A 25,928-nucleotide genomic window follows, 5' to 3' on the forward strand; every position below is an offset into this window, starting at 1 on the left:
TCCCAGGATGGGTGACCCACCGGGAAGTTGCTCATGAGCTCAAACAAAACCTTGAGGGCAGAGGGGGCCCAAAGAGGACAATATCGTGCTATGGCGAGAGCAGATCCTAGGATGTGACAATTTGGTATCGAGCCACTTTGTCGTGTAGTGCGAGTGTGCCAACGAGGACGTCAGGCCCCTAAAGGGGGTGGATTATAACATCCCACATCGACCAACGGACAGGGGGTGATGTGCCTTATATGTACATGCCCGCCTCCATATTCAGAGCAATGTTCTCTTCTTCATTCTTTCTCTGTGATTTCTTCTTTCCTCCCAAACATCCAAAATATTCAAAACTATGAATTCTTGAATGTCCCTCCAAGTCTCTCAAGAAGGTAACAACATTTGAAGCTTACACTGGCAGAAAACCAGGTATCGCACACTTGAAGATTTTTGGATCTCCTTGCCATGTGCACATCCCTTCAGCACTAAGACATAAACTTGAAGAAAACAGCCACAAGTGTATCTTTGTGGGTTATAGAATATGTGAAAAAGGGTACAGACTATTTGATCCAAAATCTAGAAAGATTATTCTATCTAGAGATGTACATTTTGATGAAGATGCTTCATGGAATGGGAGAATACTGGTGCAAGAGAAATGAAAGTGTCTATGCCTACTGAAAATCAAGGCTATGAATCAAGTCAAACCTTCGAACCATCAACTCAAGTGGACGGAGGTACTACACTACAAGATGAGGAAATACTTGAAAGCTCGCAAGCTATTGACCACACACCAAAGAAATGGAAAAGTATCAACGAGATCATGGATCAGTGTAATATGTGCATAGTGGAACCTGAGAATTTTGAACAAGTTGATCTAGATAAGTCATGGAGAAAGGCAATGGAAATTGAGTTGGAAATGATAGAGAAGAATAATACTTGGCAGCTTGTTGAGAGACCGTTTAATAAACTTGTCATTGGTGTCAAGTCGGTCTATGAGACCAAACTTAATCTAGATGTTACTGTGCAGAAAATAAGGCTCGATTGGTGGCTAAAGGCTTCTTACAAAAGCCTGGGATTGATTACAATGAAACCTTTGCCCTAGTGGTAAGGTTAGACACCATTAGAACCTTGATTGCTCTTGCTGCACAGAAGAAATGAAACTTGTATCAGCTAGATGTTAAGTCTCGTTCCTCAATGGGGAATTAAAAGAAGAAGTGTATGTTGAACAACCACAAGGTTTTGTGAAAGAAAATGAAGAAACAAAGGTGTACAAATTGCACAAGGCATTGTATGGATTGAAACAAGCACCAAGGGCCTGGTATGATGAAATAGATGCATACTTCAACAGTGCTGGTTTCAAGAAAAGTTCAAGTGAAGCAACTTTGTATGTTAAAACAAGTGAGAATTCAGGTATTATTATTGTCTCCCTATATGTAGATTGTGGGAACCGAATTAAATCAGACCCTAGGTCAAATGATTCCTTCCATTTGGGGATTATTTGACCTAATTGGAAATTAATCAACCTAATTGGGAGTTACTCAATTTAATTGGGGATTACCCAATTAAATTGAAGATTACCTAATTGGGTTGAGAATTGATTTGATTCCTACCCCGATTCCCAATTAAATGAGGAGTTACCTAATTAAAATGATTTGATTTGATACCTACCACAATTAGGGATTCGATTTACCCTAATAAATCAAATCCCTAATTAATCAAATCAATTCCAAAAAAGGGAGGAATAATTCCCTTCCATCTACGGAATTATTCCTCTGAAACCCTAGCCTCCAAGACAACTATAAAAGGATGGCCACACACAAGGGTTGAGGTACGTCTAAATTCCTACTGAAACTCTGCAGAAATCATTTCTCACAAACCCTAGCCACCACTTTCTTTCTCTCCCTTACACAAGGCTCCGGCCACCACACACGGCTCCGGCCACCCGGTTTTCCTTGAAATACCTTACCTAACTTAGGCATCGGAGGGCCTTTTGGCCAACACCCCCCGGGTGTGGTCCTTTTACTCCGATCTGTTTTGCGGGGGAAAGAGAAGCGGAGAAGACGAATGAATCTTTGATGAATATTCTCGTAGGAAAATCATTCCCTCCAAATTGGTGCTTTCATTGAGAGCACGAGTTATACTCAACGCGTGCTCAAGGAATCCGTTCCTCCTACTTTCCAATCCACCGAGGCCTTCCAAACAACCATGGTTGGAAGCATGAAGACGAGGGGCAAAACCGCCGCGATGGCTAAATCCGCGACGGCCGAAAACCTCTCACCACTGCACCGGCCACCTCCGCCGAACATGGTGGAACCTCTCATCAAGGTGGACTTGTTACCACCGCCGACTTAGGCCCGGTCTTGGAGCAACTTCAAGCGTTCCCTCCATTGCCTCCACGCTCGACACACGCTCCTGTGCACACCTCCAATGAAACCCTAGCCCGTATGCAATTGGACTCCACACACTTCTGCTCCCGATCCACGAAGTCAACTGCGGACCTTAGTGCGAGAGTTGACCACTAGCTCGAGAATGGACAACCAAAGCGATCCGATGAGGCAACTCCTCCAACAAATCGACCTTGGCTCAAGACCTTGACCTTGGATAGGGGCGAAGAGAGAAGGATGGACGAATGCACCGGGCGACTCAATGGGTACCCGGCGAGGTCAAGCGGAGTGGCGGACAAGGCGAGGACAACAACGATCGGCCTACCGACATGTCACAAGCATCTGCGAGCCCCTCGGAGCAGATTAAGTTTGAGGAACAACATGAGCGAGAGGCTAGGCCCACGACTTGGCGTCCACGCCGCTTGGGCCCGCAGAAATGTACTTCAAAGGCTAGGCCCCGGGAGGACAACGGACAACCATCTGCGAGGATCGTGAAGAAAGGCGCTCGGCTGTCCACTCGCAGAGGAGCATTCACGAGGCTAGGTCCCTAGTGTGGTCAACTGGATAATCCTCACAATGAGGACTACGAGGAAGGTTGCTCCGCTGCTCACTCTCGAAGAGACAGTTCTCATCGACAAGCTACGAAGAATCTCGTAAGCGCGTCCACCAACAGCGCCTAAGCACGCAGCGAGAAGGTCGACCTCGCAGGACCCAAGAGGAGGTCAGTCAACGTCGCCCGAATCGCGAAGGTCGCCAACATGATCGACCAACAATGTGTATGGAAGACGTTGAGAAGCTTATGAATGACCGACTTCGAGATCCGAAGACTTATGGAACCTCGACGATGCACTATGCAAGGAGATCGACCGAGCAAACTCCACACCTTTCACTGCCAAATCGAGCAGGCTGCTCCCGGCGATTCTCCACGCCTTCGTTTACACACTTCAAAGGGGACTCCGATCCCGAGAGCCACCTAAAACACTTCAAAAGTGTCATGATCCTCCACAAGTTCGACGACGCGTTGATGTGCAAGGTATTCGTAGTGACCTTGCGAGGCAGCCCAAGATTGGTTCCACACCCTTTCATCCGGGTCGATCAACCTTCAAGGAGTTGGCTTACGTCTTCACCAAAGTACACCTCTTCTTGAACAATCAAGAAAAATCCCGACCACTTGCATAACTGCGCAAGAAGTCCGACGATTCCTTCGAGATTACATCAAGAGATTCAAAGCGAGAAAAGGCCAACATTGTAGGATCTGACAGCTGCAGCAGGAGAGAACTACACCGAGTTCACCATCCCCATACATCAAATCTTAGCCCAAGTGAAAAACAAACCTTGGGTAAGAAGACCGCCACCCTTGAAAGGAGATCCGGACAAGAGGGATACTAGCAAATCTGTGCCTTCCATGGGACATACGGGCACACTACCAACAACTGTCTCGCTTGGAAAGCACACCTTGAAGAACTCGTGAGAGAAGGTCACTATACGGAGTTCATCGCGAAGCGAGGCCATCTAACGGATTGAAGATCGAGGCACCGCCAAGGCCGCTCCGAGAGGTCATAAGGATTAACACAATCCTAGCCGATGCCAAGGAGTCAAGGCTCACCAAAGGGAAAAGAAGAGAAAGATCAAGCGGGCTACTATGATCTCCCAAGTCTCGACTAACCTTCCACCAGTGAAGAAGCGATCCGTAATCGGCTTCCAAAAGAAAGATCTGATCGGCCTCAACATGCCACATAACGATGCCCTTGTCGCCGGACGCCACAAATCGCTCAAGCCATGGTCGACTAAATCCATGCGCACGAAGCGGCAGTAATATCCTACGGTGGTGTCATCCAACAGTGAGATGGGCTTGGAGGCAAAGATCAACAAATCGCCGGATCGATCGGTTTCAATGGTGCAACAAGCGGTTACCATGGGCACGATGACCTCGACATCTACTCCCCACTTGTAGTCTACGCGCAAGCGTTCATGGTCATCAATGAGTCTCACCCTACAGCGGCATTCAGGCGGCCATGGATCGGCAAGATCAACGCCATCACCTACGCCACACATCAGAAAATTCGTACCCAATCCTAGGGTTCGGTGTTGGACAAATCAACATGATCGTAATGGCGAAAATGCTCCGCCCAAGGGCTAAAGAAAAGCAAACAAGCGTAATTCCTCCCTATGAGCTAGGCAGATCTAAAGGAAGTTGAACAACCGAATCTTGCTATCTTATAACAATTAAGCGTCGAGGCCCAAGCCGAGGAAATCCGTCAGGTCTTTCAAGAAGGATGGAAACACGAGGAACATGTCGAGTTAATACCCTTGGATCTGATCAGCCAGACAAAAAAGCGCGGATCGGATCGTGCCTAAGCCCAGACGAGAAGATGGAGCTTACCACCTTCCTCCGAGAATAACAAAGATATGTTCGCGTGGTCGCCGTCGGACATGCAGCATCGACCCAAAGTTCATCGCCACCGTCCATATCAACCCTACTGCAAGCCAATGGCGCAAAAGAGCGCAACCGCGAGCGAGTCGCTATCATCGGCCGAGATTGACAAACTCCTAGCCGCCGGCTTTATTGAAGAGGTCTCCTACTCAGAGTGGCTTGCCAGCGTGGTTCTAGCAAAACAAGAGAAGGGCAAGTAGAGAGTCGCGTCGATTACACTGATCTCAACAAAGCATGCCCAAAAGACAACTTCTCATTGCCGAGAATCGACCAACTCGTGGATTCCACTACGGCAATCAATTTGCGACTTCATGGATGCTTACTCCGGCTATAACCAAATCTTGATGCACACGGATGATAAGGCAAAACTTCTTTCATCATCGAGAGAGGACCTCTCTACAAGGTCATGCCCTTTGGGCTGAAAAGCGCCGAGAACAACCTACCAAAGGTGGTGAATAAAATCTTCAAGGAGCAAATCGGCAAAACTATGGAGGTATACGTGGACGACATGCTGGTCAAGGCCCCAAAACGTGCAGATCACCTTAAAAACCTCGCCGAGGCATTCAGCCTGCTCTGCCAAGATCGCATGAAGTTGAACCTAAGTAAATACACGTTTGGTGTATCCTCCGGTCGATTCTTGGGATACTTAGTCACACAACGAGGAATCGAGGCACACCCACGTCAAATTAAAGCCATTCTCGAGATGAAGTCGCCTTCCACAGTGAAGGAAATACAAAGTCATTGGCGGCAGGCGAGCCCTCAGCGATTCCTCTCGAGATCAACCGACAAGTGCAAACCATTCTTCAAAGCTTTGAAGAAAGGACAAAGAGACAAATGGGATGAGGAGTGCGAAGTAACTTTCCAGAGTTTGAAGACTTATCTCACTTCACCTCCCACGCTTTCAAAGCCAGTCCCTCGTGAAGACTTGTTCGTGTACTGCGGTGTCCAACTCAATGTCACTCGGCTCTCATTCGAGAAGAGTGAGGCCCAACATCCGATATTCTACACGTCAAAAGCTCTCCTCGTGCAGAGACTCGTTACCCAAAATTGGAGAAACCCATTTTGGCTCTTGTAGTTTCCGTGAGAAAGCTACGACCCTACTACCAAGCTCATCGAGTCATCGTCATGACCGACTTTCCTTTGAGATCAATCCTTCATAGCCCTGATGCTTCTCAGCGACTCATGAAGTGGGCTATAAAACTAAGCCAATATGACCTCCTCTACCGGCCAAAAGTTGCAATAAAAGCCCAGGCTTTAGCTGACTTCATAGCGGAGTTTACCCTATCGGCCGAAGAAGAAAATGGTCAATGAAAAGAAGGAAAGTTCAAAAGCGGGACCTTGAACCTAGCCAACCTAGAGACATGTGATAGCGTTGCGAGTAGACGGAGGCGTCAAACCAAAAAGGAGCTAGAGCGGGTGTCGACATCATCACCTCGGATGGAACCTTGTTGGAGCAAGCTATCACGCTTGGCTTCCAGACCTCGAACAATGAGGCGAATACGAGGCACTACTCACCGCTGCGCTTGTGAAGAACTCACAATCAAGAAGCTAGCCATCTATTCGAATCTCGGCTAATCACGAATCAAGCGTCGGTGAATACATGGGGAAACACCCAAGGATGATCTTGTACCTTGACAAAGTTCAGGAGCTGTTGAAGGTGTTTCCTACCTTCACCATCCAACAAGTACCACAGGCGGAGAAGCGCACATGCGATGCACTAGCGGTCTAGGGTCGGCGTTGGATACCGATTCAGATGCTCCATCCCGGTGCTGAACACCTTGACCGACCAAGCATTGAAGAAATAAAGCCAATCGACACAATGCAAATTGGCGAGGACCCCAGCTGGCAAGACCCCATCACTTACTACTTAGTGAATGGAAACACACCGGACAAGTCCGAAACTATGAAGGTCAGCAGAAGGCCACTAGATACTATATGCACGGTAGCAAGCTCATCCACAGATCATACTTGGCCCTCATCTCATCTGCATAAGGTACCCTCAAACACTTGAGGTCCTCTGCAAAATTCACGACGCGAGTGTGGCAACCACTATAGGGGCATTACTGCTGGAAGGCTCTAAACACAGGATACTTCGGCCTACCATGCGCCACGAGTCCACTAAATATGTCAAGAAATGTGATCAGCCGCTAGCGATACAAGCCGATCCTAACCTGCCAAGTCTACCATTCATGCAATGGGTCATTGACTTAGTAGGACTCTTGCCACCCGTGCCCGCCAAGAATGACATGATGATCATCGTCATCGACTACTATACTAAATGAATCGAGGCCAAGCTCTATCCTCTATTAAAGAAGCCGATGTGGAGCGATTCATCCGAGAAACATCATCCGCAGTTTGCTGCCTACAATCGCCGTTACCGGCAAAGCCGCTCACGCATTCATTGGCGAGATCACGCAAAATAGTCGCCCATAAGCGCGTCCTAAGGAGACGGGCGGCGACCAAAGCGTCCCGGAGACGCAACCCGTAAAAAGCGCCCTAAGGGAGACGAGGTGCGCCAGAATTTCTTAAAAGGAGGTCTCCATGCCTTCGCGGAAGTATCCAGTTCCTATCCATTTCCTAAGGGAGGGGATAGACACGCAGCTGCCCATAAGTAGCGTCCTAAGGGAGATGTAAGCGGCGACCAAAGCGCCATTCGAGACGCAGCCGTAAAAAGTGTCTCCGAGGAGACGCAGGTGCTCCAGAATTTCTTAAAAGGAGGTCTTCATGACTTATGGGAATATCTGTGTTTCTATCCTTTCTAAGGGAGGCGAGATAGACATCTGATTGCCCATAAGCGCCCTTCTGAGACGCACGATGACCAAGGCATCCTAAGGGATGTGCAGAATCCCCAGAGCCTCTTAAGGGGCCCGACACTCGCCAACTTCCTAAGGGAAACCATCCTAAGGGATGTGCAGAACACGCTGGAGCCTCTTAAGGGGGCTCTAGCACTCGTCAACTTCCTAAGGGAAACTATCCTAAGGGATGTGTAGGACACGGAGCCTTTTAAGGGGGCCCTGGCACTCGCCAACTTTCTAAGGGAACCATCCTAAGGGATGTGCAGGACACGCTGGAGTCCCTCAAGGGGGACCTTGACACTCGCTAACCTCCTAAGGGAAAAACATCCTACGGGATGTGCGAATACGCTCAGAATCCCCAAGGGGAACCCTGTCACTCATGAATATCCGAAGAAGATGTGCAATCAAGACACAGGCTGGTTACTCAAGTAGTTCACAAATCAATACGCAAATTAAAGTGAAAAACAAACTGAAATTTCCATAACAAGCTGACCAATCGGCCAAAGTTCAACAAAGAGAAGATGGTCAAATAAGACCAATTATTCTAAACAAGAAAGCAAACTACAAAAGCTGAAAAGAAACAAAGAAGTCTTCATATACTCCGAGGGGCCAGCAGGAGACCTTTGAGTTGCAGACCTCTTCGGCATCCACTGATCAGCTATGCCTTGGTGACAGCTTTACTTGCCTAATCCGCGATGTTTATCACTACCTCATCTGCTGCATCCTCATCTACTTCGTCCTCTTGGCTACCTCTTCGACTCGCTCTTGAGCTTCCTCCATGTTCACAACATTAACTGCTCACTCTGCATAGGAGCAAGTCATATGAGCATCTCGATGTCTCCATCTCCAATGGCATAGAATGAACCATTTCGGTTGAGCGTCCAAGTAGCCCAACTTGCGCATTTGTGGTAGCTTCAAGCTTGGACTTTTCGCAGACTTAGGACATGCGCCAACGAAGCTTGTCATAACTAAAGGAGACGTCGGCATTCTTGCGCTCAAGATGTATAGACATCGTTTCGTCTAATTAAGTCCGCAGAGAAGAGGGCAACCGCAGATGAGTTTCGGATAGTTTCAGCACAAAAACTACTCATTTTTAAGCGGATGAAATGTTGCTTCACTTTGTTTTTCCAAGGAAAGACTAGAGAAGGAGCCGAGATCGCCAGTGATGATGTGATCGACCAACTCGGCCTGAAGAGGGCGGGTTTGATAGAAAGTTCGTCTTGAGCGGTCGGACACACATGCATCCCCTGCAGGGTTGGACTTATTCACCTTGGGATCAGCTAGCGACCAAGATCCCTTCGCCAGATGACTCTCTAGTCTTCTTAGCCTCCGCCAACCTCATCTCCAAATGAGTCAATGATATCTTGAATCAACTCCACGCTTGACTGCCCGTGACTCAACAGCGGTTGGATTGTGAGTAGACTCACCGATCTCCATCTTTTGACCGATGGGCGATTTATTCAAACTTCGAGGAGGAATGTCTACATCTCCTTGACGCCTTCGGCGAGAACTAGGCCGGCACGAGCCGCCTCACGAAGCATATCATGGTTTTCAAACTTGTCGCCGGAGGCTTGGGTAGAACACCTCGAACACTGCGCATACCACCAACCTTCTTGCCATCTGCACCAAAGAGATGTCCGACCTGGCGGATGACGATGGAACAAGTCTTACTTGAGTCTTCTCGTGAAGGATCCTTGGCTTCTTCCTCTACGGGATGCATCCTTCGCCAACGAAGTCGCAGCTTCATTTCTTGAAGACTTGACATCAGCCTTCCTTTTTGAAGGGGAGTCCAGCAAATCCCCTAACGGACCTTCGCGCAAAAAAGAAGAAAAGACGAATAAAAAGAAAATACATGCTCGACTTACCTTGGGATGCACGGCGACTCCTCTCTTCGACAAGCAGTACAAATTCTCCAAGATCTCTCTCAAGCAAGAAAGTAGAGAAGTTAAGTTTGTGATGTGAAAGAGAGTGAAGAGAAGCCCTGCATTTACAGAAGTTGGGCATCCCAGGTTAAGAAGGAATCGCAAGCCCATTCCTATTGGGAACCCAACTCCAAGAACAGTCAAAAGCTCACTCCAATTGGGAACCCAATTTGCAAAAGGAGTCCAATTCATTAAAGGAAGCCCAGTTTGGACAGCCCAACGGATAATCTACATCTCCTACATGCCACCACGTGCCATGCAGAAGTCGGGTGCATTTGTGGGAACCGAATTAAATCAGACCCTAGGTCAAATGATTCCTTCCATTTGGGGATTATTTGACCTAATTGGGAATTAATCAACCTAATTGGGAGTTACTCAATTTAATTGGGGATTACCCAATTAAATTGAAGATTACCTAATTGGGTTGAGAATTGATTTGATTCCTACCCGATTCCCAATTGAATGAGGAGTTACCTAATTAAAATGGGATTTGATTTGATACCTACCACAATTAGGGATTTGATTTACCCTAATAAATCAAATCCCTAATTAATCAAATCAATTCCAAAAAGGGGAGGAATAATTCCCTTCCATCTACGGAATTATTCCTCTGAAACCCTAGCCTCCAAGACAACTATAAAAGGATGGCTACACATAAGGGTTGAGGTACGTCTAAATTCCTATTGAAACTCTGCAGAAATCATTTCTCACAAACCCTAGCCACCACTTTCTTTCTCTCCCTTACACAAGGCTCCGGCCACTCGGTTTTCCTTGAAATACCTTACCTAACTTAGGCATCGGAGGGCTTTTGGCCAACACCCCCCGGGTGTGGTCCTTTTACTCCGATCTATTTTGCAGGGGGAAAGAGAAGCGGAGAAGACGAAGGAATCTTTGATGAATATTCTCGTGGGGAAAATCATTCCCTCCATAGATGATATTGTATATACTGGTAACAGTCCACAAATGCTTGAAGAATTTAGAAAAGACATGATGAAGCACTATGAGATGACATATTTGGGATTGTTACACCACTTTCTTGGAATGGGAATACTACAAGCCGAGAAGAGTATTTTTATACACCAAAAGAAGTATGGACAGAAGTTGATTGAGAAGTTCGGATTGAAAGATTTCAAAGCAGTGGCTACTCCACTTGCAATAAATGAGAGATTAAGCAAGATTGATGGAAGCTGCGAATGAAGGAGAATATAGACAAATTGTGGGAAGCTTGCTCTATTTGACTGCAACTAGACCTGATGCGATGTTTGCAGCAAGTCTCTTGGCAAGGTTCAAGCACAATCCTACCAAGAAACACACTGGGGACAACAAAGAGAGTGCTGAGATACATTCAAGGAACACTGAATTTTGGAATTGAATTTATAAAAGGGAAGAACTACTCTAATCGATTCTTGTGATAGTGTGGGCAGGAAGTGAAGATGATATGACAAGCACTTGGGTATGCATTTACTCTAGGATCTGTGCGTTTTCATGGGCATCGATTAAGCAAAACACAGTAGCATTGTCCACCGCAGAAGCGAATATGTCGTCTGCTGAAGTTACTTCCCAAGCAAAATGGCTGAGGTTCGTACTTGAGGACTTTGGAGAAGAACAAGTTGAAGGAACTCAAATCATGTGTGACAACACATCAGCCATAGCAATGGCAAAGAATCCATTTCTCCACTAGAAAACCAAACATATCAGTAGAAAGTTTCACTTCATTAGAGAAGTTATCCAAGCAAAGGAGATTGAACTTATCTACAGGAAAATAGAAGATTAGATTGTAGATATATTAACCGAGGCTCTGTCTAAGGATCGATTTGTGTATCTAAGAGAACTACTTGGTGTGAAATCAGCTAAAGGGTTAGAAGGGAGTGTTGATGTGTAACCCTTAAGCTAAAAACCTTGGAGCCAAAGTCACAAAGTCTGTTTTAATTTCATTTTATACGTTTTAATTTCTGTTTGTAATGTGAGCCATTGGATCATAGTCCAAGTGGACTCTCTTTCTAGCCTAAGACTTCAGTGCCAGCCAGTGACACATGTAAGCATCTCCTAGGATGATAGAAGCATTGGCTAGGATTCAATTTTGATGTAAATCCGTTAGAGAAGTATCTCACTTCTCTCTCTGTGCTAACGATATATTGGCTAGTGGAGTGGAATGAATAGTAATCTCCAGCTTTCTTTTCAGAGCAACGTTCTCTTCTTCATTCTTTCTCTGTGATTTCTTCCTTCCTCCCAAACATCCAAAATATTCAAAACTATGAATTCTAACACCAGTGGCTTTCTTTAGTGAAAAATTGAATACAACAAAGAAAGAGTATTCCACCTATGATCTGAAATTTTATTCCATTGTGCAAGCACTTCAATTTTGGCTATCTTACTTGATTCAAAGGGACTTCATATTGAATACAGACTATGAAGCTGTTAAGCATATCAATAACCAAGGGGGTAAAATCTCAGACATGCGAAGTGGATTGCTTTTATGCAAGAATACTACACATTTGTGCTAAAGCATAAAAGTGGACGGTGCAAACAAGTGGCAGATGCGTTTAGCAGACAGGTGACACTTCTCAATACTATGCAAATCCAACTTGAAGGATTTGACCACATCAAGAGTCTGTACGTCCAAGATGAAGATTTTAGTGAAATTTGGAGCCTATGCAAAGACGGTCCCCATGAAGATTACATTCTACAGAATGATTATCTTTTTAAAGGCACTTGCTTGTGTATTCCAAGACGTTCTTTGCGAGAGTATATTATTAAAGAGCTGCATTCTAGGGGTTTAGGTGGACATTTTGGGAAAGATAAGACAATTTCCCTGATGAAGGACAGGTATTTTTGGCCAGCAATATTTCAAAATGTCATCAAGTTTGTGAAGAGGTGTCATATATGCCAAACTAGCTAAGGGAAGAAACAAAATACTGGGTTATACATGCCATTACCCGTCCTAGCAACCCCTTGGCATGATATAAGCATGGACTTTGTAGTTGGTTTGCCAAGAACCCAGCGAGGTAATAATTCTATTTTTGTGGTTGTTGATCGTTTCTCCAAAATGGCTCATTTCATTCCATGCAAGAAAACAATGTATGCTTCCTATATAGCTGATATTTATTTCAAAGAGGTGGTGAAGCATCACGGTGTTCCAAAGTCTATTGTTTTGGATAGGGATACAAAATTTCTCAGCCATTTTTGGAGGTGTTAGTACGAAAATCGTATTGGCATTTCTTAGACTTTAGTATAGGTGTGAGGAATTGTTATTCGATGTTTTGGTACTACTCTTTCAACCCCATAACCGAGGCATGCCTCGACCATATGAGAAACTTGACAATAGGTAAATCATGACATATCATGTATTCATGATAGGACTTGTAGTTGAAGCTGTCTTAGAGTCTTTCTGACTCTGAATCTAAATCTTGGCATTTTGATAGTGGATGTTCGAGACACATGACCAGGGAAAATTCATATTTATCAGAAATCTCTACAGAATGCGTGAGTGGAATGGTCACTTTTGGAGAAGGAAGAAAATCCAAGATTTTGGGCAAAGGAAAGATTATGGCAATTGGTACACCTAGCTTGGACAATGTTTTATTAGTTGAAAATCTACAAGCAAATCTCATCAGTGTAAGTCAACTTTGTGATGAAATAGGTGAGGTAAGTTTTACTAAAACCCAATGTATTGTCAATAATAAAGATGGATCAAATGTGATGATTGGAAACAGATCACTTCACAGTTGTTATTGTTTTTCCACTAATGAAGTTTCTCAAGTTTGTTTTAGGACGAGTAAAGATCATCTTGATTTATGCCATCAATGTTTGGGACACATGAACTATCAAGACTTAATTAAATTGTCCAATTGTGAATCTGTAAGAGGATTGCCCAATTTTTCAGGTAGACGTGAGGGTGTTTGTGAAGGGTGCCAACTGGGGAAGCAAACCAAAAACCCTCACAAAGCTACAAAGTCAATCTGTACTTCTAAAACTTTGGAACTGATGCATATGGATTTAGTTGGTCCAATTCAAGTTGCTAGCTTAGGAGGAAAGAAATATATTCTTGTCTTAGTAGATGATTTCTCATGTTTTACTTGGGTCATTTTTTTGCATGATAAGATAGAAGCCTTTAATTCCTTCTATGTTTGTACAAGCTAATCATGAATGAAAAATAGGACACTAATTCTTCTATCATGAGACTTAGGACAGACCATGGAACGGAATTTGAAAATCAAGCTTTCTCTGATTTTTGTTCTGAAAAAGGAATAAAACATGAATTTTCTACTCCAATCACTCCCCAATAGAATGGGGTAGCTGAAAGGAAAAATAGAGTCCTTGACATGGCTCGTGTCTTGTTGAAAAGTGCCAAATTGGCGGACTATTTTTGGGCTGAAGCCATCAGTACTGCATGCTATACATCTAACTGTGTGTTTTTCAGGCCACATACCAAGGGCACTCCGTATGAAATCTAGAAAGGGAAGAAACCAAATGTCAAGCACTTAAGGACTTTTGGCACTTAAGGACCTGGTGCGAAACAAGTTCATAAAGATCACTCACCCTCATATGTTATTGGGAATGTTAATGATAAATTGAGAACTCGACAACAAGTTTGTAATGAGGTAACCAATTTATGTTATGTATCCTTTATTAAACCTAAGAGTGTGACAAATGCTCTTGCAGATAATGATTGGATTCGGGCTATGCAAGAGGAATTAAATCAATTCAAAAGAAATGATTCCACATCCCAAAGACTCAAATGTAATTGGTACCAAGTGGATCTTTCGAAATAAGATGGATGAGAAAGGGCAAATCATGCGCAACAAAGCTAGACTTGTTGCCCAAGGTTATACTCAAATTGAAGGTTTGCATTTTGATGAGACTTTTGCTCCAGTTGCGCGTTTAGAATCTGTTCGATTGTTGCTATCCATTGCATGCTATCTTCGGTTCAAGCTTTATCAAATGGATGTCAAGAGTGCGTTCCTAAATGGAGTTTTAAAGGAGGAAGTCTATGTGGAACAACCTGCAAGTTTTCAAGATCCTATCCATCCCAATCATGTATATCGTCTACAAAAGGCTCTCTATGGACTCAAACAAGCCCCGAGAGCATGGTATGATAGATTGTCCACACATCTTCTTCAAAAAGGGTACACATGTGGTAGCATTGATAAAATCCTCTTTGTCAAAAGAACCAAACAAGATTTAATGGTTGCTCAAGTATATATGGATGATATTGTTTTTGGATCTACTTCTGACATCCTTGTCAAAGAATTTCATGAGGTAATGCAAACTGAATTTGAGATGAGCATGTTTGGGGAACTAAATTTTTTTCTTGGTTTGCAGGTCCAACAATTCAATGGAGGCATGTTCATTTCTCAAACAAAGTATGCCAAAAACCTGGTGTCCAAATTTGGTCTAGATTCTGCCAAGCCCATTCGAAATCCTATGAGCATAAGCACCAAACTTTCCAAGGATTTACATGGCAAAAGTGTAGACCAGAAACTATATAAAAGCATGATTGGCAGTTTGTTATATTTGATTGCCAGTAGACCAGACATCTCTTTTAGTGTTGGACTTTGTGCTCACTTCCAATCCGATCCCAAAGAATCACATCTACTTGCTGTGAAAAGAATTCTCCTCTATGTAAGTGGCACTACAAACTTTGGTGTATACTACTCATTTGACTCAAATGTTGAACTTGCAGGCTATTCCGATGCAGATTGGGCTGGGAGCATTGGTGATAGAAAAAGCACAACTGGCGGATGCTTTTACATAGGCAACAACCTTGTCTCCTAGTTTAGCAAGAAGCAAAATTGTGTCTCTCTCACCACGGCTGAGGCCGAGTACATAGTTGCTGGGAGCTGCTGCACACAGTTGTTAACTTGTTATGGATGAAACAAATGCCAAATGACTATGACATTCGGCAAGGTAAAATGGTAACGTTTTGTGATAACTTGAGTGCAATTAATATCTCTAAAAATCCAGTTCAACACTCTTGCACAAAACACATTGATATTCGTCACCATTTTATTTGTGAATTAGTGGAAGAGAATGTGCTCTTGCTTGAATTTGTCCCTACTGAAAAACAATTAGCAGATATTTTCACCAAACCTCTAGACAATCTACAATTTGAAACCCTTAGACAGTCATTAGGTATATGTGCTCTAGATTAATTCAGAGTCTGCTGCATGCCAAAGCCTATTCTTGATGTATGATATTTAAATTACTTTATGTTTTTATAAATTTGTCTAGCTCGTGCAAGGATTGTTAGGTCGTATCAATCCTGTAGTTGTCTGAACGTATTTGCTTGATCTTAGATTGGGCTCTGGTACTGCACTTCATTGAAGACACACACTCACAGCTTCCCACAAAGGTTTCCATTGGCTTGGTGCATTATAAACTTCATCAAATGATCTATCCATCTACGTATTTTTATTTGCACACCACACTCTTTTCCATGAAGTCCCTTGAATATTTCTACTCGTGCACTTGTCTCTCTTTGGATTGCCACAACACTACTGTGCGTAAGTTCTTGATCTTGTTAAATAATTAAATTTTTTTTTTTAAAAAAAAAGGTGGTGACTTCTTATTGCTCAGTAACCGGGCCTCTTGTCTAACCAACGTCGAGGTTCGATTCAACAGGTTGTGATGGTCTGCTATCCTTGCTTATCTTTGGAGCCTTCATGATTCGGATTAGTATTTCCCTAGGGGTGCTTTATCACCCAGTTGCTTCCAGCCATCCGACGTGAGCACACTGATTGACCATCCGTTACATGGATCATGTCGAAAGCTAAATAAAGTAAGCCACCAAAATTCAAAAAAAAAATTACAATTCAAGTCTCAAATAAACTGATCTTCTTATACTTGCAATGCATTTAGTGTATGTGTCATCTTTGGTGGGATTAGTCTTGGGGGCAGTGGCGGATCTAGGAATTTTTCAAAGTGGAGGTGCAATTCTTAAAACTAAAAGTTAAAAAAAAAAAAAGGACGCGAGAAGGAAAAAAAAACGCAGGACTCTTGTGATGCACACACACTTTGGTTGATGTTAAATTTGTTTTTTTATGAAGAGAATTCTCAATTCCACTCAGTTAAGGAATTTCCAAAACCCAATTGAATAAAGAGAAGTTCCAAATTAAACCCAATTAGGTAAGAATTATAAAATCCCTTTAGAAGCCCATGAATGGCTCATCAGTTTCCCCTTCTTTTTTTTATCTTTTTTTTTTTTAAACTCGTCCAAAATGACGTCGTTTTGCCAAGCTTTTTTATTTAAAAAGGTCTCCACGTGCAGTAAGAACAGTGGCAATGATGTAATCATCCACCTCAAAACCCTCTGTTCGCATTTCATACATGAGCTTCATAACCTCCTGGCAAAGACCATTCTTTGCATAACCCACTATCATAGCCTTCCAAGAAACCAAATTCCGTTCTGGCATGCTGCCAAAAACTTGAAATGCCTCTGTTACATACCCACAAAAAAATTAGACATGGCAGGACTTTTATTTGCTGAGGAGTGAATCAATTTCCTGTACAGAACGGTTTCCAGCTGGGCGCATGCTTTCGAAGCGGATGAGTAAGTAAATGCATTGGGCTCCACCCCATCCTCCATCATTTCATTCAAGAGCAGCGCGCAGCAGCACAGCAGCGCAATTCACTTGCGCATTTCATCGAACATCTTCTGTGCATGAGCAGAGGTGCAACTTCAATTGGTTTTATGGAGTTTTCCGGCGACCGGAGGTGCAGGTGCACCTCCTTGCGCCTACATAGGTCCGCCACTGCTTGGGGGGACATATTCTTTGTGCTTAATTGAAAGGGGTTCACTTCACAATTTTGCTTCTTGATGGTAGACTCATTTGGTGATGTTTATTTTTCACCATGCAAGTGGTATGCCTCCTTGATTATCTGTGAATTTGTGCATTTCATGTGGTGGCTTGCTTCTGTCCTACCATGCTTTGCTTCTTATGCGTTTCAGACAGCGATGGGTTTGCTATTACTGTCTCTTCTTGCTCACATACTTGGCATGTTTATGAATGGAAAATCATTACATCTTCCACAGAGTTTTGGGTCTGCATCTAAAGTGTGTTCTATATCTTGGTTGTTTTGAGTCTTCAATCTTAAGTGTGTTACTTTTGTTTCTTGTTATGTTTCGATTCTTTCCAACTTCTCCTTATTCTTTTCCGTTTTTTTTTTCCTTTTGTTCTTTTTTTTATTTTGTTTTCCAAACAAAATAAAATAAAATTTAAATACATAAAAGCCACACGGTGCGTTTTACTGTGGGTGTTTAAGTTGTGCAGATTAGGCCATCTTCCTCGCTCATATTCGATCTCTCTTCAGCCTCCATTGTCGTCATCCAAAGTTCTCAGCTTCTGCTACTCCGTGTCTTGCTCTGTCGCGTCACCATGGTCACCACACGGAGCCGTTGTCATTCTTCCTCCTCCGCTGCCACCAATCCCCATTCCTCTCGCTCCGTGCACCGCCGAACTGATGCTTCTCCTTCTTCGGGTGTCTCACCGGCTGAAATCCCATCACGGCCGTCCTCCTCCCGGTGCTCGAGCTCCAGCACTACGTCTCGCGCATTCCCTCATCCACCGGTCTTTCACTTCGTTTCTCAGGTGTGCTCTACCCGGTATATAGATGTGATTTGTCATAGTCCCATGTTAATTGAAGAGGACTTCGATCTCTCTAGCTTTGGCCCCACATTTGTTGATTTTCTTTCAGGGCATCGTCTCTTGCCATTAGTTTGTGGGTTGCCTATTCCAAATTTCCAGATTGTTCGGGAATTTTAGGCCAATTTCCTCGATGTCTCCGCTGCCTCTGTTGCTCTGTCTGGATTGGTTGTACGTGGAATTGCGATTCCCCTCAGTTTCCACTTTATTTCGGCTGCCCTTGGTTTGACTCATATTCGCTTTGGCAGTTCATGTGAGCCGGTTCCAGATTTTCTTCCGCGCCATCAGCTGGTGAATCGCCTCTATGTGTCTCCACCCGAGGTGCTCCCCACCGAGCTCTCATCTGGTATGATGTCTCAGTGGGCTCGTACTCTATATATGCTTGTGCGAAATTATCTGAATCCCACTTCCCAGCATGGGAAAGTGAGTTGGAAAGCTGCTCATATTCTCTTCCATCTTGTGATTGAGCAATCTGTCAGTGTTGAGTGCTATGTTCATGAAAGCCTCATTATCGCTGGTGCTGCCAATGCCACCGTTTCGACATCCAGTCTTGTTCTTCCGTTGATTATCACCTCCTTGGCTGCTCATGCTGGTGTCCCTGCACTGCCGACAGATGATATTGGCTCATCCGACACCATCAAAGTCAACAACCAGGTCACTTTACACCGCAGCGATGCTCACTGTACTTCTGGTGGTTTCTCCATCGAGCAACAGGCTCTTTTGGATTCGCTCTCTGCATCCCATCAAGTGACACATGCACTCCTTTGTCGCATCTGGGATCGTCTTGACACCTATAGTGAGCTGTTACTATCACTTGCATGGCCCATTCAGCCTACTGATCCTCCTCGTCCTCCTCGGGCTAGCAGCATCTAAGGTTCATCTGTTCTGCTTCTGGATTATTCTATTTTGAAGTTATCTCTATATTCCTTTGGATTTCCTAAACAAAAAAGGGGAGAATATTTTGTGGTACTTATGAGATTTAGGGGGAGTAGATATTTTGTGTTACATATGAGATTTAGGGGGAGAAAATGTTTTCTGCCTATGGAATCAGAACTTGTGGTACTTTGCTTAACCTCCTTGACATATGAAATATTGTTGTTTAACTGTGCTAAGTTATGGTTATTATTATTTCAATTCTATTATGCTTCACTCGTAGTCTAGTTGTTGGTATGCAAACATTGCAAGAACTGAATATCTGTTTGACAAAGCAAAGTAGGATATGTAGGTTTTTTCTTGTAAACATGTTTGATATGTAATCCAGTGTTTTGTCCAGGAAATGCTAAAGGGGGAGATTGTTAGTACGAAAATCGTATTGGCATTTCCTATACTTTAGTATAGGTTGAAAATTAGTTTGTGAGGAATTGTTACTAGACATTTTGGATCTACTCTTTCAACCCCATACTTCCGAGGCATGCCATGACCATATGAGAAACTTGACAATAGGTAAATCATGACATATCATGCATTTATGATAGGACTTATAGTTAAAGCTGTTTTAGAGTCTTCGTGATTGAAGTTAAAATACGAGCGGCTCCTAAGTGATGTGCACTTTGCTTATCTTCCAATTATCTTGCTTTAGGAGTCAATTGGTTCTGTATAAAAGTGGACGCTTTGTAACATCATTAAGAGTCCATAATGAATCAGACTTTGTATTTTCATTGAATCAGAAGTTATTGGATAATTGTTTGGCTCTTGTGTGGCGTCTCATTAAGGAGATCATATTGGATCAGGTTTAAGCAAATGTCGTAGTCGAATCGGTCCTAGTGTCATAGTTGCTTTGGAAGTGTAGTCTCGCAAGTTTCTCTCCTGTGAGAGAAACTTGCTGGGAATAAAAGGATGTTTGTTTCTTTTCATAAATAGCTTTTCAACGCATTAATTTTAAGAGCATATTGAATCTGTTTTTGGAAAAGCTATTGCACTTATTTCTCTCGGTAAGTCATCAAGGGCTTCTGTTGCTTGGTAATTTATCGAATTCATTCATCCTTCATATTGCATACATATGCATGTCGTGTCTAATACGGTTAAGGGCACTAAGACGATTGTGGTGTTTATTCTCCGGTGAGCTTGAAGCAATCATGACCATGATTGCGTTCAACATAAGGAGTGACGAAGATCATCCCGTGACATAAGTTGAGTTACGAAGAAGTCGTAAACATTATCTAGATTGAGTCTAGGATAAGTGTGTGTGAGTACTTCTTGTAATCTCAATTCTATAGTGGATTCATTCTGAACTAATGAGTCCCGTGGATTTTCCCCAGATGTGGGGTTGTACCACGTAAAATAAATATCTGTGTGTTCTTTTATTTTAAGCTCTGCACATTTCAGGATTGATAACTCATATCAATCCTACTTCAAAAGTTGATTATTATTTATTGCAAAAAAATTCGAATTAGCCTGTATAACCTTCTCTAGGAATATGTAGACATCCTACAGGTATTTTCAGGAGGCATTTGTGGAAGAGAATTGGTACTAATTTGCTTTATAGTAGTGCCTCCCACCCTCAAACGGATGGGCAAACTGAGGTTGTGAATAGAACATTGGGCAATTTACTCAGGAGTTTGTCCGCAAAGAAGCCAAAACAATGGGATTCAATACTTCCTCAAGCAGAATTTGCCTACAACTCGAGTGTAAATCATTCTATAGGAAAGACTCCATTTGAGGTTGTCTATGGGAAAACTCCAGGCTACTATCTAGATCTTGTTCCCATTTCTAATCCTACAATAAACAGTAAGAAAGCAGAAGATTTAGTTGTTTCAAGGGCAAGAGTTCATGAGGATGTGAAGAAGAAACTCGAGGAAAGCAATGAGAAGTACAGAGAAGCTGCCAATGCTCATGGGCGTGTGAAGGTATTTTGTGAAGGTGATCTTGTGTGGGTTTATTTGAAAAAAGAGAGTTTTCTATCTGGCGCTTATAATAAATTGAAGGAAAAGAAAATTGGTCCATGTCGAATTTTGGAGAAGATCAATTGACTATGCTTACAAAATCGAGTTGCCTTTAAATATCCGTACCCATCCTACTTTTAATGTGCAAGACTTTGTCTGAATATCTTGGCGAATTCAATTCCAACTCAGGGCAGTTTCTTCTTAAGGGGAGTATGATGCAGTGCACTAAGGGAGATGTTTAATGATTAATCTATTATTGGGTAATTGGGAAGTCAATAAGTCTTGGGTGGTGCAGGAGAATAAATTTAGATGCATTGGTTTCTAGTATGATACATGTATCTTAGTTAATACTAGCAAAAGGTGCCCGCGCGATGCTGCAGGTTTTAAAATTGCGTGAAATGTGTATAAAGCGATGAAAATAGACAAGGAACATCTCAACTACCCAATTGCCAAAACACTCAAAAGGATTTACCAACATGTTCAAATATTGTAATCATCTAAACCTATCATTACAACAACAAATTAACACCAACCAATTGTCAATTGATGCCATTAGCTAATTCCTATCCTCTATTCACAAAACTTAAAACAATTAATTGAAATTTCAGCCTAGAAACTCACCCCTTGCTTAATAGAATTGAAAACACCAACCAAACCGCTCTATCCAAAGCAACAAAAGACCACCTGCAAAATATCAAAAGAAAACATGGTTTTAAAAAAAAGAAGAAGAAAAAGGAAGAAAAAACAGAAAAATCGGAGAAGAAATTAGCTTGAGTATTTTATGCATGCACAATCTTTTCATTAAACCAAAAAATTAGCTTAAGTAAAATCTGTACAGAAAGAAACCACAGGGAAAATGTATGCAATTGAGTTCCTTACGTCTCCAGCATTGAATATAAATCTTTGCTTGTCAAAGAATAGCAACACTGAAGGAGATGTATTCTGCGTATCCATTCCAGTCCTAGCAGCTGCAAAGAGTAGAAGCATGGCCAAATTATTAGCCCATGAAAAGGAAAAAAAAAACAATAGAACCAAACTCTGCATTCTGAAATTAGGATATAAAAACTTTTTTAGTTTTCAATAAGTCTCCATTCAACGCAAAAATCAGCAAAAATCTGCTTGGTAAATCAAACCTGCAAACAAAAAAATTATGAATTTTAACTTTTCTGAATTCTTTCTTGTCATCACTAATGTCCACAAACAGAATTCCAATTTAGAAGTCAGATTTTCAAAACCCACATATTTCCCAAACCAGTCTTCTTCAAGTCAACTATGCTAAAACATTGCAATCAGTTCCTAGAATCACATTCCCAAATTTTCTTTCCCCTACCAAAACAAAAATTATCAAATTCAAATCCCCAATCCCATAAACCAGTATAAGAACGAATTTGAATTAAAACCTTGTAGTAAAAGAACGAACATATCTTTAAACAGAGCTACCCAAATAGCAGCATATCCTGCTTACCAAAACAGAGCTATCCTAAACCAAAAGAACCAGCATATCCAAATACCGATTTCCGGGGTTTACCAACTAATTTTTAATAATAAATAGAAAACCTTACCAAAAGCAATCATATAGTATTTTAATAACTAAATTGTTTAACCTAATTTCATCAAAATAATAACAAAATCAAATCAATTTCAGTATTTGGATAAAATTTGCAAATCAATAACACAGACCCACTATGAGGAAAAATTAGGTATTTGGACTTTTAGGGCAGCTAATTAAAACAGGTCTTATAGTTTAATCAAATAAGATCCAAGATATTAGCAACAACAAAAATGAAAAAGAAGAGCAACAAAAATCGAATGGAAAGATTAAGCAAAATTTACTTACATTTAATGAGAGAAAGAGACTGAAATAGAGAGAGAGAGAGCTGGAGTTCGATCTGAAGAAGAAGAGCAACGCACTCCACTCCTATAAAGTCGAAGCCTCCAGATAATCTCCAACAGTAGACCGGCCTCTTCCATCATTGCCCCACAACCAGATGGACATCGAAGAACCTAAACAAAGAACAATGGAATGAAAGAGGAAGAAACGATGAGAACGATGAAGAAATTTCGGAACGAACGAAACCTTCGCAGCGGAGGAGAGAAAGGAAGAGAGGAGAGAGAGAGAGGGCTGCGTTGAAGGAGAAGAGGTTTTCCTTCTCTCACTCGACGCTACAACGAAGAAAATAAAACAGAGCTGGAGGGCATAACGGCCAATCCACTGTTCATAAGTCAACTCAAGGAAGCAGACCATCACTTAAGTGGGGGTAAAATCGTCACTTCACTATTCCTAAGCTACAGTCTAGGAACAGTGAATTCCTGAACTCAGTTTTAGTATATATATAATTTGAGTCCTTTCATTTGCTTCTTATTTAGCTTAAATACGAGTCCGTAGGCTATTGTGGAGATGATCAATTATTAAGAATTTCAATTGTAATGTCAAACAGGGCTATGCTCTTTCTATTATCAAAGACTCCTTCTTTTTAAGCGTCTCGTGTAATTTCTAGCTATTTCGCATTAGCACTTTGTGTTTCATCAATCATATAAATAAAACTTCTGGCTATAAAGTGAATTTGATCTTGAACATTAGGTTCAAAAAGATCACATAAAAGTATTGATTTTAAGAAAAATATGTTCAAAACCAAATGATGAATCAAAGGTCTTTCAAGCTCAATTTGATAGCAATAACATAGACATGATAATTGAAGAACTTCGGGTTCCAATTAGATTGTGTGATATAGAACTACAGGTTCTAATCAAATATAAGAATAATAAAAACTAAGAACCAATGAACTTGAAAATTCCAATCTTTTGATTCCATTGTGGAAAACATGATAAAGATAAAAGAAAAAACAACATTTGATTCTGAACTTCAGGTTCAATTAACATTTTATATATGTTATTCCAGAACTACAGGTTCTTGACAGGATATGAACTACGGATTCATATTAATATTAATCTCAATAGACAATTATGAATTTTGGATATATATTAACATATATCTGAAACTTCAGGTTTGGGTGCCTATATCAAATGAAACAGAATACCTGGTTTTGAACTGTAGGTCCAAATTTGTAGTAATATGATATTGTTCAAGGTAATAAAATAAAACGATAATAATAAATAAAAATTAGAAAACATAAAATCCAAATAATGTCGAAACGATCAAGTTCTTAACATGATGTATATTTTTCAGCCCAAAATCATAATACATATGCACTTCTTGAATATCAATTTGGAGGTTGACACAATTGGAACTTCACATTCTTGAATTTATTTATTTTAATGCACATGTGGCCGAAACTTATAGTTTGGATTAGACATTGAACTTCAGGTCCTTCAATTTAAACTATTGAAATGAAAACAAATAACTGAATATAACAATAATAATTAAATAATAATTAAAAATAAAATATATTATTGGAACTTCTGGTTCCAGTTAAAGAAAAATCAAAGAACTCCAAGTATATATATATATATATATATATATTATATGGATTGAGAACTAAGAGACTTTGGATCTTTATTTAATTATATAATTTAGGGACTTCAGGTCCTTGCATAAAATAAAAATGAAACTAAAGGAAAGAAATAAGTAAAAATAAAATACAATAAAAATTAAAATATTGCAATAAAATAAATTGTTGAAACTTCTGGTTCCAATGAAAAATGAGTCAAAGGGCTTCTAGTCTTCATTTTCCTTATAAGAATTGAGGAACTTCAAGTGCACAAATATTTATATTATAATAAGGATTGGAATCTAAAGATCTTCTGGCCCTTATATGATTGAATAAGAACTGAGTAACTTCTTGTCCTCCATTAGTTATATAAGAATTGAAATTCTTTGAGTATCTCACTTTACCTCATAAAGATTGGTGATATGAAATATCACGTTGATATTGATCTTTACTATTAATGAAAATCTTGAATTTCTGAGAGATAAAAAAATACAGTTGAAATCTTGTAAGTAGATAGAGAAGATAAATATCTAAAATATAAATGCTAATTTCTTTGTAAAATATCAAATTTGATATGCACTAGATATGTAAATAAAAATAAAATAACTTATCTGTTTGGAATCTTGTTGTTCATCTTCCTTTTGTTGATGCACTTCTTTCCTTTTGTCAAAGCCTATGTAACAAGAGTTCTAAACTTGCGATAGATAAGAGGAAACTATTTGACTCATAAATTACAAGTCCATAACTATGGTATTTAGTGTATAGGTTACATAGAATTAAAAATGGTGAATGCTAAGAGGTATGGTGGTCATCCACCAACTCATGCATTTACAACGTCACACAACTTTTCATTGTTATACACTATTTTCTATAGAACTGATCCTTTTGGTGGGCATGCTAGTCTCTAGCAATTCAAGCATAAACAAAATCTAGCTTCAACTAAAAAAAATATATATATATATATATACAAACAAACAAAACAACTAAGCCATTTTCGCAGGGATCTCAATTGCATTTAGCGTATGCAACAAGTCTTTAAACCCCTAAGTTGCCCTAGTGGACGAGTATAGTCTCGTGAGGGTTTTCAGGGATGATACCCACAAACATCTGAAATTTTAAGTAACTCTCCTGCCAAATCATCATCAATAATGTCAAAGCTCAAAAACCAAGATTCTCAATTCATGAACAAATTTAAAAGAGTGAACACAATTCCAAAACTTTAAGTTCTTCCAGTCCAAAGTCAAGTCATTTCTCACCATTAATAAACTTTTCATTTGCTTTCGTTGGTGTAAATTGAAGTAACACAGTTGAGAAGACAAAAGTTCAATCTTCATCACACCATCCTTGCTATCTTAGATTTATTTATTTATTTATAAATAATAAATATATTCATGCTATTATGTGGACTGTGCAATGTTTAGCTCCTTTAAGTTTTCTA

General features: G+C 41.2%; 1 protein-coding gene and 1 long non-coding RNA gene across 4 annotated transcripts; one reads left to right on the top strand and one right to left on the bottom strand.

Annotated features, from left to right (window-relative positions):
- The first annotated feature begins 17,765 nt into the window (after nt 1-17,765).
- Nucleotides 17,766-19,314, top strand: LOC103336312 (uncharacterized). 2 transcript variants are annotated; one of them, XM_089055348.1, is made up of 3 exons: nt 17,766-18,119; nt 18,212-18,330; nt 18,408-19,314. In XM_089055348.1, the coding sequence occupies exons 2-3, from the start codon at nt 18,293-18,295 to the stop codon at nt 19,030-19,032; spliced, it is 663 nt and encodes a 220-aa protein (XP_088911474.1). In that variant the 5' UTR covers nt 17,766-18,119; nt 18,212-18,292; the 3' UTR covers nt 19,033-19,314. The 2 variants fall into 2 exon arrangements, with proteins under 2 accessions (XP_088911474.1, XP_008237577.2); XM_008239355.2 differs by having other exon boundaries at nt 17,767-18,330.
- A 2,146-nt stretch (nt 19,315-21,460) lies between these two features.
- LOC103336311 (uncharacterized) lies at nt 21,461-23,182 on the bottom strand. Of its 2 annotated transcripts, XR_016128217.1 has the most exons (4): nt 23,119-23,182; nt 22,879-23,045; nt 21,921-22,174; nt 21,461-21,725 (listed from the first exon to the last, which is right to left on the bottom strand). It is a non-coding gene; the product is annotated as an uncharacterized LOC103336311 (long non-coding RNA). The 2 variants fall into 2 exon arrangements; XR_016128216.1 differs by having other exon boundaries at nt 22,879-23,181.
- Nucleotides 23,183-25,928: the final 2,746 nt, after the last annotated feature.

Source organism: Prunus mume, linkage group LG6 (genome assembly GCF_029339155.1).
Source record: "Prunus mume cultivar Tortuosa linkage group LG6, ASM2933915v1, whole genome shotgun sequence".
Lineage (NCBI taxonomy): Eukaryota > Viridiplantae > Streptophyta > Magnoliopsida > Rosales > Rosaceae > Prunus > Prunus mume.